Source organism: Ranitomeya imitator, chromosome 2 (assembly GCF_032444005.1).
Source record: "Ranitomeya imitator isolate aRanImi1 chromosome 2, aRanImi1.pri, whole genome shotgun sequence".
NCBI lineage: Eukaryota > Metazoa > Chordata > Amphibia > Anura > Dendrobatidae > Ranitomeya > Ranitomeya imitator.
The window spans coordinates 158,204,010-158,219,373 of record NC_091283.1 but is presented as its reverse complement, the minus strand read 5'-3'; the positions used below and the strand labels follow the sequence as shown (position 1 = coordinate 158,219,373).

Below are 15,364 nucleotides of genomic sequence, written 5' to 3'. Positions count from 1 at the left end.
ATTTGGTTTAATGGGCAAATGGTCAGTATGTTTGAACATTTAATGGAGTGTTGCTCACCCTCTGTGTAGGAGAATGGGCCTGGGTTATATGTTTATCATGGTCTGATTGGTAGGATGCTGGCGAGACCCATTTCCGTTCATGCGATTGACTCTGTCCCTCTCAGCCAGAGGAGTCTGACCCAAGTCGTAGAGAACATTAACCTGCGTATAGGAACTCTTCATGAAGAGTCCCTGCCGAGCTACTTCTTGGAGGGTATGCCAATGCACATTTTCTTAGGCTTTCCCTGGCTGAAGAGATTCAATCTGATCATAGACTGGCAGTCCAGGGAAGTAGTTAATTGGCACCAGTTTTGTAAAGACTGTTGCTTGGGAGCTACGGTCTCTGTCGTCCTTCTTGAATCTACCCCTTCTTCTCAGGTGGAGGCAGTTAAGGTGCTACCAGGCAATAGGGGCATGATTCAATCCTCACCACAAGTAAACCCGGAGTCCTCTCAGGATGAGGTATCAGGGGATGGTGGTGGTTCCCCCTAAATATAATGAGGGTATGAGTTGGGTGACAAGGGGGAACGCTTCAGTTTGGTCCTCAGGGACATTATCATCTGTTGCCCAGCCACATAGTATACAGCGCAGAGCATATTGCCCAGCCACGTAGTATATTGCCCAGTTACGTAGTTCATTGCCCAGCGATGTAGTATACAGCACAGAGCCACGTAGTATATTGCCCAGCCACGTAGTATACAGCACAGAGCCACGTAGTATATTGCCCAGCGACGTAGTATATAGCAAAGAGCATATTGCCCAGCCATGTAGTATATTGCCCAGTTACGTAGTGTATTGCCCAGCCACGTATGGCAGCATCAATAATAAAAACTTGGTCACACAGGTTTAAAAGCGGCGGTAAAGGAGTGAGTTACCCACGGCATAACGCGGTTCGTTACTGCTGGCATTAACCCTGTGTGAGCGGTGACTGCGGGGAGTATGGAGCGGGCACCAGGCACGTAACTGCAGGGGAATAAGGAGGGACTAATCGGACTGTGGCCGTCGCTGATTGGTCGCGGCAGCCATGACAGGCAGCTGGCGAGACTAATCAGTGACTTGGATTCCATGACAGACAGAGGCCGCGACCAATTAATATCTGTGACAGACAGAAAGACGGAAGTGACCCTTAGACAATTATATAGTAGATAATACTGCCCCTATGTACAAGAATATAACTACTATAATACTGCCCCCTTGCCCCCTATGTACAAGAATATAACTACTATAATACTGCCCCATGTACAAGAATATAACTACTATAATACTGCCCCCTATGTACAAAAATATACCTACTAAAGCACTGCCCCCTATGTACAAGAATATAACTACTATAATACTGCTCCTATGTACAAGAATATAACTACTATAATACTGCCCCCTATGTACAATAATATAACTACTATAATACTGCCCGCTATATATAAGAATATAACTGGTGACTCAGTGGTTACCACTGCAGCCATGCAGTGTTTGGGTCCTGGGTTCAAATCCCACCAAGGACAACATCTCCAAGAAGTTTGTATGTTCTCCCCGTGTTTGCGTGGGTTTCCTCCAGGTTCTCCGGTTTCCTCCCACATTCCAAAGACATACTGATAGGGAATTTAAATTGTGAGCCCCATCGGGGACGGTGATGATAACGCATGTAAAGCGCTGTAGAATAAGATAGCGCTAAATAATCAAAATGATGATGATTTAGCATTTTCTTCATTGTCTCCTTGTTTTCTTTTTCAATGAGTCTTTTGATACTTTTGCTTTGCTGTTTTACTGTTCTGAAAAGCCGAAGATGCATCTGTTTCTGGGTGGTGTCTGTCACGGCAAAATCCTGAGTTTGTTCTGCTCTCCTGTTGTTTACTCTTTGTTACAGTTCATTCCCTGCATTATCACAATATTGTGATTTCAACCTGAATATATGTAACGTGATATAATGGACAGTAGAGGTTATTGGTTACGTAGTCCAACACCATATGCAGTTACATCTCATTCCTAGATTCTGTGGCGCTAAATCCTGTGCTGATCCTTATGGCTTCAAATAAATTCCCATCCTATTTATTTCTCATATCTTGTGACTAGATGTCTGTTTTTATGTAACAGCGCTTCAAGCATGTTCTTTAGACGTAAACTTTATATATAACGTGTATGCCTGCACCCACCACTATGGGAAGTTCAGAGATCTTGATGCATACTGGTATTAGGTGTACAGTGAGCTCCCTCTAGTGGTGGCTGCAGACTGAATTTTATCATGTATCTCTATACAGTGAGATCCCCTTAGTAGTGGCTGCAAACAGGATCTTATCATGTATCTCTGTATACAGGGAGCTCCCCCTAGTGGTGGCTGCAGACAGAATCTTATAATGTATCTCTGTATACAGGGAGCTCCCCCTAGTGGTGGCTGCAGACAGAATCTTAGCATGTATCTCTGTATACAGGGAGCTCCCCCTAGTGGTGGCTGCAGACAGAATCTTAGCATGTATCTCTGTATACAGGGAGCTCCCCCTAGTGGTGGCTGCAGACAGAATCTCATCATGTATCTCTGTATACAGGGAGCTCCCCCTAGTGGTGACTGCAGACAGAATCTTATAATGTATCTCTGTATACAGGGAGCTCCCCCTAGTGGTGGCTGCAGACAGAATCTTAGCATGTATCTCTGTATACAGGGAGCTCCCTCTAGTGGTGGCTGCAGACAGGATCTTATCATGTATCTCTGTATACAGGGAGCTCCCCCTAGTGGTGGCTGCAGATAGAATCTCATCATGTATCTCTGTATACAGGGAGCTCCCCCTAGTGGTGGCTGTAGACAGGATCTTATCATGTATGTCTGTATACAGGGAGCTCCCCCTAGTGGTGGCTGCAAACAGGATCTCATCATGTATCTCTGAATACAGTGAGCTCCCTCTAGTGGTGGCTGCAGACAGAATCTTATCCTGTATCTCTGTATACAGGGAGCTCCCCCTAGTGGTGGCTACAGACAGGATCGTATCATGTATCTCACTATACATGGAGCTCCCCCTAGTTGTGGCTGCAGATATATTATCATGTATCTCTGAATACAGGGAGCTCCCCCTAGTGATTGCTGCAGACAGAATCTTATCATGTATCTCTGTATACAGGGAGCTCCCCCTAGTGGTGACTGCAGACAGGGTCTTATCATGTATCTCTGTATACAGGGAGCTCCCCCTAGTGGTGGCTACAGACAGGATGGTATCATGTATCTCACTATACATGGAGCTCCCCCTAGTGGTGGCTGCAGATATCTTATCATGTATCTCTGTATACAGAGAGCTCCCTCTAGAGTTGGCTACAGACAGAATCTAATCTTTCATCTCTGTATGCACGGAGCTCCCTCTAGTGGGGTGGCTGCAGGAAGCCAAAATTTTGATAATTATTTCTATGTTTGTGCAGGAGCTTTTGGATCTCTGGCTGCCTACTCTGTACCGTGAATTCAGTGCTATGCAGACCATTATCTGTGCTATTATGAGGCAGGAGGATTTTGGGACCCTTCTGGTATCAGGACAAGGGTGCTGTGTTTAGCACGCTTGGTGCACATGCAGATCAGAAGATCGTGCTCTTTCCTGCCAGTTTCTACATGCCTCCCGTCGTCATGATCTGTATTGTTCTGCATCGCTCACAGTTGACAAACACTGTACCCACCAATTCTAGTTTCTTGGATCCACCATTTAGCACTGACACAAGCAGGTTTTGGAGCACGCAGGGCAGGAATGTGTGCCGGGATGACCGGTCTTTGGGTGGTCAGGGGATAATGTATGACTGGAATGAAAGACTTAGGAGGGTCATATGTGTATTAGAACATGAAGTGTCAGGAAAAGCATCTCTGCCTGACGTGTGTCATGGAGGAATGCAGTTTGTGCAGCTTTATTGGAAAGGGAGTGTCGCTTCAATCGCAGAGAAAACCGGAGGCGAAGATCACACCTGCATAGTCTGTGTGAGGATCAGGACCTGGAAGACTGCGGCAGACACCCGGGGACCCTTCACGGCGTCGGCGACACTGAGCTCCACAATGGTGGATGAACCCAAAATTGAGCTGTTCGTCAAGGTAAAGCAATAACTTTATTATTATTCCCTGGTCTGCAGAGCATCACACCTGCAGATGCCTGCGCTCCTGGAGTCACCGTACAGCGCACGCCGCATTGCATGACCCTAAATCCAGATGCTTTATTGTAATCTGCAGCTGATCTTATCACCAGGGGACATTTGTAAGAAAGCAGCGGTATTCTGCTGCCACTGTGCACATTGCCAGTATCTTCAGCTAGAAAAAGCTAACTTTTAGGTCATAAATGGGCTGTATATATCATATAATTTATAGGGGCCCAAGTTTATTTTATTTTTGTTATCATCCCTATTACAATGTAATGTTGTCTAAGTACAAACCACTTCAATCCACAAAAATCACACATAACCGTACAATAATTACACATAAAGGTACAAATAAAAAGCAACATTATGTTTCCAACCACAATCCCTCCATGTTTATTGGGAGGGGAGGGAGAAAAGAAGAGAGAAGAGGACAAGAGATATTATATTATTCCACTGACCCAGAGCAAAGTCAGGTTTTGTTCTACGTTGATTATTTTCATATAATTTTGTTTCATAACCAATTTGCATGTGAATTTTCCTTTTAAGACTAAAGAAAATTCGGTTCTTATGCAAAATAATATTTATTCTGTGACCTTTATAAAAAGTCCTAGAATGTAGCAAGGTGCTACTGAACAATAATATTTGCATATTTCACTTTATCCTTCCTGTTATTTAACATTATAAAAATAAGTACAATTTCTGTAAACTTTTAAAAAAGTTTCACCAAAGATTGCTATATTAACAGTGAAAAATACTTGCATTTGGAAATATTCTGACTATTACAATACTGTCCCATATGTACAAGAATATAACTATTATAATAATGCCCCTGTGTACAAGAATATAACTACTAGAATACTGCCTCCTATGTACAAGAATATAACTACTATAATACTGCCCCTATGTACAAGAATATAACTGCTATAATACTGCTCCTATGTACAAGAATATAACTACTATAATACTGCTCCTATGTACAAGAATATAACTACTATAATACTGCTCCTATGTACAAGAATATAACTGCTATAATACTGCCCCTATGTACAAGAATATAACTACTAGAATACTGCCTCCTATGTACAAGAATATAACTACTATAATACTGCTCCTATGTACAAGAATATAACTGCTATAATACTGCCCCTATGTACAAGAATATAACTACTATAACACAGTCCCTATGTCCAAGAATATAACTACTATAATACTGCCCTCTATGTACAAGAATATAATTACTATAATACTGCCCCTATGTACAAGAGCATAACTACTATAATACTGCCCCTATATTCAAGAATATAACTACTATAATACTGCCCTCTATGTACAAGAATATAATTACTATAATACTGTCCTCTATGTACAAGAATATAACTACTATAATACTACTCTCATGTACAAGAATATAACTACTATAATACTGAAAAAAGGAAGATACATCCTGTACTGGGTCCTCAAAAAAATCCTTCATTGCAAATCCATAAAAACTCCAGACATAGAGTAATTTGAGACGCATTTCAGATACTTACGTCCTTAGTCATTGCATACATCATGCATTCGGTAACAATCCTGAAAAGTTGGAAGAATCGGAAGCATTTAAAGAGAACAGGATGGATGAACACAGAACTTAAACACTTGTTAAAAAGGAAAAAAGAAATGTATATTAAATGCAATGAGGGGATTATATCTAAAGAAGAATATAATACTGTTTGCAGGGAATGAAGAGCAAAAGTTAGAAGAGCTAAAGCAAGTAATGAAGTGAGGCTTGCAAGCGAGACCAAAAGCAATAAAAAAGGATTTTAGGGGCATGACAAGCAAAACAAACTTCAAAGATGCTATAGGATTTTTACAGGATGAAAAGAGTGAAGTGATCAAAAATGATGTTGAGAAGGCCGAACTTTTACATTTCTATTTTGCATCTGTGTTCTTTAAGAAAACAATTGTAACATCAACTGATCTTCACAGTGCCATCAAAGGAATAAAAGAAACCACTCTATCCTTAAACAGAGAGATGGTGAGAGAACACGTAGCTAATTTAAATTAATTTAAATCTCCTGGTCCAGATGAATTACATCCTAGGGTACTGAAGGAGTTGGCAGAGGAAATTGCAGAACCACTAGCCAAAATATTTGAAAAATCCTGGAGAACAGAAGTCTCAGAGGATTGGGCAAGGGCAAATGTTGTTCCTATCTTCAAAAAAGGAAAGAAGATGGAGCCAGCGAATTACAGGCTAGTGAGCCATAGTTCTATACCAGAAAAGAGTTTTGAACAAATTGTTAAACAGCATGTATGTCAGTATTTGGATAATAATACAGCAATTAACCAGAGCCAGCATGGGTTTCTGGCAAACAAGTCATGCCAGCCTAATTTAATTTCCTTCTATGATGGAATCACTGACTGGGTGGATCAGAGAAATGTGGTAGATATAGTATATTTTGACGTCAGCAAAGCATTTGATAAAGTATCTCATACTATCCTTAGTGAAAAAATGACCAACTATAGGATTGACATGGCTAGTTAGGTGGATTCATAACAGGCTCAGTGATCGTACTCAGAGTGGTGAAAAATGGTTGCACATCCATTTGGAAGAGTGTTTAATGAGGGGTTCCACAAGTCTCTGTCCTGGCCCCAGTGTTGATCAAGATTTTTATAAATGATCTAGATAAGAGAACTGAAGGTAAACTAATCAAATTTGCAGACAATGCACAGCTAAGAGAAGACAGAAAAAGGATTCAGAAGGATCCAGATAAGGTTGAGCAATTGGCAGCAACTAATAGAATGGTATTTAACAGGGAGAAATGCAAGATTCTACATATGGGGAAGAAAAACGAAAATTACATCTACAGAATGGGAGGAGTAGAACTAAGCAACAGCATGTATGAAAAAGACTTCAGTATACTAATAGATCACAGACTGCATATAAGTCAACAGTGTGATGCAGCAGCAAAAAAGGCAAAAACAGTTCTAGGATGTATTAAGTGAAGCATAGAATCTAGATCTCGTGAAGTAATTATCCCTCTCTACTCCTCCTTGGTTAGGACTCCTCTAAAATACTGTTCAGTTCTGGGCACCACATTTTAAAAAAAAGACATTGAAAAACTGGAGCAAGTTCACAGAAGAGCTACCAGGATGGTGAGCAGACTGCGATGTATGTCCTACGAAGAACGGTTAAAGGATCTGGGAATGTTTAGCTTGCAAAAAAAGAAGACCATGAGGAGACATAATTGCTGTGTACAAATATCTGAAGGGATGTCACAGTGTAGAGCAGTGTTCCCCAACTCCGGTCCTCAAGAGCCACCAACAGATCATGTTTTAAAGATTTCCTTAGTATTGCCCAGGTGATAATTGCATCACCTTCACAGACAATAATTCCATCACCTGTGAAATACTAAGGAAATCCTGAAAACATGACCTGTTGGTGGCTCTTGAGGACTGGAGGTAGGAAACACTGGTGTGGAGGGATCATCATTATTCTCATTTGCACATGGAAACACAAGAAGCAATGGGATGAAACTGAAAGGGAGACGATACAGATTAGATATTAGATAAAAACTTTTTGACAGTGAGGGTGATTAATGAGTGGAACAGGCTGCCACAAGAGATGGTGACTTGAGTTCTCCTTTAATTTAAGTTTTCAAACAGAGGCTGGACAGATATCCAAGATGGGTTAGTGAATCCTGCATTGAGCAGGGGGTTGGACACTATGACCCTGGAGGTCCCTTCCAACTCTAACATTCTATGATTCTATAAAAATATAACTACTATAATATTGCCCCTTATGTACAAGAATATAGCTACTATAATACTGCTCCTATGTACAAGTATATACAGTGGGTACGGAAAGTATTCAGACCCCTATAAATTTTTAACTTTAATTTTTCATTGCAGCCATTTGGTAAATTAAAAAAAAGTTAATTTTTTTTCTTATTAATGTACACTCTGCACCCCATGTTGACTGAAAAAAAAAGAAACGTAGTAATTTTTGCAAATTTATTAAAAAAGAAAAACTGAAATATCACATGGTCATAAGTATTCAGACCCTTGGCTCAGTATGGAGTAGAAGCTCCTTTGGAGCTAGTACAGCCATGAGTCTTCTTCGGAATGATGCAACAAGTTTTTCACACCTGGATTTGGGGATCCTCTGCCATTCTTCCTTGCAGATCCTCTCCAGTTCCGTCAGATTGGATGGTGAATGTTGGTGGACAGCCATTTTCAGGTCTCTCCAGAGATGCTCAATTGGGTTTAGGTCAGGGCTCTGGCTGGGCCAGTCAAGAATGGTCACAGAGCTGTTCTGAAGCCACTCCTTTATTTTAGCTGTGTGCTTAGGGTCATTGTCTTGTTGGAAGGTGAACCTTCTGCCAAGTCTGAGGTCCAGAGCACTCTGGAAGAGGTTTTCATCCAGGATATGTCTGTAATTGGCCGCATTCATGTTTCCTTCAATGACAACCAGTCCTGTCCCTGCAGCTGAAAAACAACCCCATAGCATGATGCTGCCACCACCATGTTTCACTGTTGGGATTGTATTGGGCAGGTGATGAGCAGTACCTGGCTTTCTCTACACATGCTGCTTAGAATTATCACCAAAAAGGTCCATCTTTGTCTCATCAGACCAGAGAATCTTATTTCCCTTAGTCTGGGAGTCCTTCATGTGTTTTTTTTTTTTTTAGCAAACTCTCTGCGGGCTTTTATATGTCTTGCACTGAGGAGAGGCTTCTGTTGGGCCACTCTGCCATAAAGGCCCGACTGGTGGAGGGCTGCAGTGATAGTTGACTTTGTGGAACTTTCTCCCATAGTAACATAGTAACATAGTAACATAGTAAGGCCAAAAAAAGACATTTGTCCATCCAGTTCAGCCTATATTCCATCATAATAAATCCCCAGATCTACGTCCTTCTACAGAACCTAATTGTATGATACAATATTGTTCTGCTCCAGGAAGACATCCAGGCCTCTCTTGAACCCCTCGACTGAGTTCGCCATCACCACCTCCTCAGGCAAGCAATTCCAGATTCTCACTGCCCTAACAGTAAAGAATCCTCTTCTATGTTGGTGGAAAAACCTTCTCTCCTCCAGACGCAAAGAATGCCCCCTTGTGCCTGTCACCTTCCTTGGTATAAACAGATCCTCAGCGAGATATTTGTATTGTCCCCTTATATACTTATACATGGTTATTAGATCGCCCCTCAGTCGTCTTTTTTCTAGACTAAATAATCCTAATTTCGCTAATCTATCTGGGTATTGTAGTTCTCCCATCCCCTTTATTAATTTTGTTGCCCTCCTTTGTACTCTCTCTAGTTCCATTAAATCCTTCCTGAGCACCGGTGACCAAAACTGGACACAGTACTCCATGTGCGGTCTAACTAGGGATTTGTACAGAGGCAGTATAATGCTCTCATCATGTGTATCCAGACCTCTTTTAATGCACCCCATGATCCTGTTTGCCTTGGCAGCTGCTGCCTGGCACTGGCTGCTCCAGGTAAGTTTATCATTAACTAGGATCCCCAAGTCCTTCTCCCTGTCAGATTTACCCAGTGGTTTCCCGTTCAGTGTGTAATGGTGATATTGATTCCTTCTTCCCATGTGTATAACCTTACATTTATCATTGTTAAACCTCATCTGCCACCTTTCAGCCCAAGTTTCCAACTTATCCAGATCCATCTGTAGCAGAATACTATCTTCTCTTGTATTAACTGCTTTACATAGTTTTGTATCATCTGCAAATATCGATATTTTACTGTGTAAACCTTCTACCAGATCATTAATGAATATGTTGAAGAGAACAGGTCCCAATACTGACCCCTGCGGTACCCCACTGGTCACAGCGACCCAGTTAGAGACTATACCATTTATAACCACCCTCTGCTTTCTATCACTAAGCCAGTTACTAACCCATTTACACACATTTTCCCCCAGACCAAGCATTCTCATTTTGTGTACCAACCTCTTGTGCGGCACGGTATCAAACGCTTTGGAAAAATCTAGATATACCACGTCCAATGACTCACCGTGGTCCAGCCTATAGCTTACCTCTTCATAAAAACTGATTAGATTGGTTTGACAGGAGCGATTTCTCATTAACCCATGCTGATATGGAGTTAAACAGTTATTCTCATTGAGATAATCCAGAATAACATCCCTCAGAAACCCTTCAAATATTTTACCAACAATAGAGGTTAGACTTACTGGCCTATAATTTCCAGGTTCACTTTTAGAGCCCTTTTTGAATATTGGCACCACATTTGCTATGCGCCAATCCTGCGGAACAGACCCTGTCGCTATAGAGTCCCTAAAAATAAGAAATAATGGTTTATCTATTACATTACTTAGTTCTCTTAGTACTCGTGGGTGTATGCCATCCGGACCCGGAGATTTATCTATTTTAATCTTATTTAGCCGGTTTCGCACCTCTTCTTGGGTTAGATTGGTGACCCTTAATATAGGGTTTTCATTGTTTCTTGGGATTTCACCTAGCATTTCATTTTCCACCGTGAATACCGTGGAGAAGAAGGTGTTTAATATGTTAGCTTTTTCCTCGTCATCTACAACCATTCTTTCCTCACTATTTTTTAAGGGGCCTACATTTTCAGTTTTTATTCTTTTACTATTGATATAGTTGAAGAACAGTTTGGGATTAGTTTTACTCTCCTTAGCAATGTGCTTCTCTGTTTCCTTTTTGGCAGCTTTAATTAGTTTTTTAGATAAAGTATTTTTCTCCCTATAGTTTTTTAGAGCTTCAATGGTGCCATCCTGCTTTAGTAGTGCAAATGCTTTCTTTTTACTGTTAATTGCCTGTCTTACTTCTTTGTTTAGCCACATTGGGTTTTTCCTATTTCTAGTCCTTTTATTCCCACAAGGTATAAACCGCTTACACTGCCTATTTAGGATGTTCTTAAACATTTCCCATTTATTATCTGTATTCTTATTTCTGAGGATATTGTCCCAGTCTACCAGATTAAGGGCATCTCTAAGCTGGTCAAACTTTGCCTTCCTAAAGTTCAGTGTTTTTGTGACTCCCTGACAAGTCCCCCTAGTGAAAGACAGGTGAAACTGTACAATATTGTGGTCGCTATTTCCTAGATGCCCGACCACCTGCAGATTTGTTATTCTGTCAGGTCTATTAGATAGTATTAGGTCTAAAAGTGCTGCTCCTCTGGTTGGATTCTGCACCAATTGTGAAAGATAATTTTTCTTGGTTATTAGCAGAAACCTGTTGCCTTTATGGGTTTCACAGGTTTCTGTTTCCCAGTTAATATCCGGGTAGTTAAAGTCCCCCATAACCAGGACCTCATTATGGGTTGCAGCTTCATCTATCTGCTTTAGAAGTAGACTTTCCATGGTTTCTGTTATATTTGGGGGTTTGTAACAGACCCCAATGAGAACTTTGTTACCATTTTTCCCTCCATGAATTTAGACCCATATGGACTCGACATCCTCATTTCCTTCGCTAATATCCTCCCTTAAAGTGGACTTTAGACAAGACTTTACATAGAGACAAACCCCTCCTCCTCTCCGATTTTTACGATCCTTTCTAAACAGACTGTAACCCTGTAAGTTAACTGCCCATCTCCCTACTGCATCTCTTGAGCTCAGCCACAGTGATCTTGGCGTTCTTCTTTACCTCTCTCTCACCAAGGCTCTTCTCCCACGATTGCTCAGTTTGGCTGGACGGCCAGGTCTAGGAAGACTTCTGGTGTTCCCAAACTTCTTCCATTTAAGGATTATGGAGGCCACTGTGCTCTTAGGTACCTTGAGTATTGCAGAAATTCTGTTGTAACCTTGGCCAGATCTGTTCCTTGCCACAGTTCTGTCTCTGAGCTCCCTGGCCAGTTCCTTTGACATCATGATTCTCATTTGGTCTGACATGCACTGTGAGCTGTGAGGTCTTAGGGTACCGTCACACAGTGGCACTTTGGTCGCTAGGACGGCACGATCCGTGACGTTCCAGCGATATCCTTACGATCTCGCTGTGTCTGACACGCTACTGCAATCAGGGACCCCGCTGAGAATTGTACGTCGTAGGAGATCGTTTGAAACTTTATTTCGTCGCTGGATCTCCCGCTGACATCGCTGAATCGGCGTGTGTGACGCCGATTCAGCGATGTCTTCACTGGTAACCAGGGTAAACATCGGGTTACTAAGCGCAGGGCCGCGCTTAGTAACCCGATATTTACCCTGGTTACCAGTGTAAATGTAAAAAAAAAAAAACACTACATACTTACATTCCCGGTGTCTGGTCATGTCCCTCGCCTTCAGCTTCCCGCACTGGCTGGTGAGCGCCAGTCAGCCGTAAAGTACAGCGGTGACGTCACCACTCTGCTTTCCGGCTGTCCGGCGCTCACTGTCAGTGCAGAGAAGCACAGCGCCAAGGGACGCGACAGGAATGTAAGTATGTAGTGTTTGGTTTTTTTTTACGTTTACGCTGGTAACCAGGGTAAACATCGGGTTACTAAGCGCGGCCCTGCGCTTAGTAACCCGATGTTTACCCTGGTTACCGGGGACTTCGGGATCGTTGGTCGCTGGAGAGCTGTCTGTGTGACAGCTCTCCAGCGACCAACCAGCGTTGTCGTATCGCTGCAGCGTCGTTTTAGTGTGACGGTACCCTTATATAGACAGGTGTACGCCTTTCCAAATCAAGTCCTATCAGTTTAGTTAAACACAGCTGGACTCCAATGAAGGAGTAAAACCATCTCAAGGAGGATCACAAGGAAATGGACAGCATGTGACTTAAATATGAGTGTCTGAGCAAAGGGTCTGAATACTTACGAGCATGTGATATCAGTTTTTCTTTTTTATTAAGTTTGCAAAAAAAGTTTTTCAGTCAAGATGGGGTACACAGTGTACATTAATGAGAAAAAAAAATGAAATTTTTTGAATTTACCAAATAACTGCAATGAAACAGAGTGAAAAATTTAAAGGGGTATGAATACTTTCTGTACTCACTGCAATTACTATAATACTCCCCCCTATGTACAAGAATATAACTACTATAATACTGCCTCCTATGTACAAGAATATAACTACTATAATACTGCCTCCTATATACAAGAATATAACTACTACTAGATGGTGGCCTAATTCTAACGCATCGGGTATTCTAGAATATGTAGGTAGTTTATTGATGAAGTTTTCAGAATAATACAATTTATACAAAGGATTCGGGCGGCCGGGCGCGACCAATTAGCAAAGCATGGTTCAAATTCCGCGCCAATTCGCGGCCGGACTGCGACTGTCGCTGATTGTTCGCAGCCGGGCGTGACCAATCAGTGAAGCCAGGGCTGGCTCCAGGTTTTTGAGGACCCCGGGCGAAAGAGTCTCAGTGGGCCCCCCTCTTTAACACATACCACGATTCATGATGCACAGATACAGCAGAGAAATATAGCACAGCCAAGTAGCATACAGCCCACATAGTATATAGCACAGCCACGTAGTATATAACATAGCCCACGTAGTAAATAGCACAGACACGTAGTATATTGCGCAGCCACGTAGTATATTGCCCAGCCACGTAGTATATAGCAGCCCACGTAGTATATAACACAGCCCATGTAGTATATAACACAGCCCACGTAGTATATAACACAGCCCACGTAGTATATAACACAGCCCACGTAGTATATAACACAGCCACGTAGTATATAAAACAGCCACATAGTAAATTGCCCAGCCACATAGTATATAGCACAGCCCACGTAGTATATAACAGCCACGTAGTATATTGCCCAGCCACGTAGTATATTGCTCAGCCACGTAGTATATTGCCCAGCCACATAGTATATTGCCCAGCCACATAGTATATAGCACAGCCCATATAATATATAGCACAGAGATGTAGTATTCAACACAGCCCATGCAGTATCTAACACATTCCACGTAGTATATAGCTATGTGGGCACCATATCTCTGTTAAAAAAATAATTAAAATAAAAAATAGTTATATACTCACCCTCCGTCGGCCCTCGGATCCAGCCGAAGCGTTTACCGATGCTCTTCGCGACGCTCCGGTCCCAAGAGTGCATTGCAGTCTCGTGAGATGATGACATAGCGGTCTCACGAGACCGCTACGCATGGAACAGTCACCGGAGCGTCGCAAGGAGCGGGAAAGGCCTGGGCTGGATCCGGAAGGTGAGTATATAATTTTTTTTTTTTATTATTATTTTTAACATTAGATCCCGCGGCAATGTCGCTGTTTGGTCGCGCCCAGCCGGCACGACCAATCAGCGAAGCGGTGGGACTGGAGCATCGCGACCTGCAGGAAAAGCTGCTGTGGAGGCGACGGAAGGTGAGAATATCACAATTTTTTATTTTTTTATTATTTTTAACATTATATCTTTTTACTATTGATGCTGCATAGGCAGCATCGATAGTAAAAAGTTTGTCACATAGGGTTAATAGCAGCGTTAACAGACTGCGTTACACCGCGTTATGCCGCGGTGTAATGCAGTCGGTTTAACAGACTGCTACATCGCTATGCGGGAGCGCTGACTGGGGGGGGAGTATAGAGGGGGCACTGACTGCAGGGGAGTAGGGAGCGGCCGGACTGTGCCCGTCGCTACCAAGAGTGCATTGCGGTCTCGCGAGATGTTAACGTGCGGTCTCGTGAGACCGCTACGTCATCATCTCGCGACTCGCGAGACCGCAATGCATGGACCGGTTACTGGAGCGTGGCGAGGAGCGGGAAAGGCCTGGGCTGGATCTGGGGGGCCGACGGACGGCGAGCATATAATGATTTTTTATTTTTTTAAATTATTTTTAACATTAGATCTTTTTACTATTGATGCTGCATAGGCAGCATCAATAGTAAAAAGTTGGTCACACGGGGTTAATAGCAGTGTTGACGGAGAGCGTTACACCGCGGCATAACCCGGACCGTTAACGCTGCCATTAACCCTGTGTGAGCGCTGACTGGAGGGGAGTATGGAGTAGGCACTGACTGCGGGGAGTAAGGAGCAGCCATTTTGCCGCTGGACTGTGCCCGTCGCTGATTGGTCGCGGAAAAACAGCCACGACCAATCAGCGTCTTGGGATTTCCGTTACAGACAGACGGAAGTGACCGTTAGACAATTATATAGTAGGTAATACTGCCCCCTACGTACAATAACTACTATAATACCGCTCGCTATGCACAAGAATATAACTACTATAATACTGCTCCTATGTACAAGAATATAACTACTATAATACTTCCCCTATGTACAAGAATATAACTACTATAATACTGCTCCTATGTACA

General features: G+C 42.5%; 1 protein-coding gene across 1 annotated transcript in view; it reads left to right on the top strand.

Annotated features, from left to right (window-relative positions):
- Positions 1–3,700: 3,700 nt before the first annotated feature.
- The window catches only part of CLIC3 (chloride intracellular channel 3), a 27,552-nt gene continuing 15,888 nt past the window's right edge, over positions 3,701–15,364 (top strand). Inside the window, exon 1 of the mRNA XM_069747623.1 lies at positions 3,701–4,090. Coding sequence (XP_069603724.1) covers positions 3,797–4,090 — 294 coding nt within the window. The 5' untranslated portion in view covers positions 3,701–3,796. The remainder of the gene's footprint in view (positions 4,091–15,364) is intronic.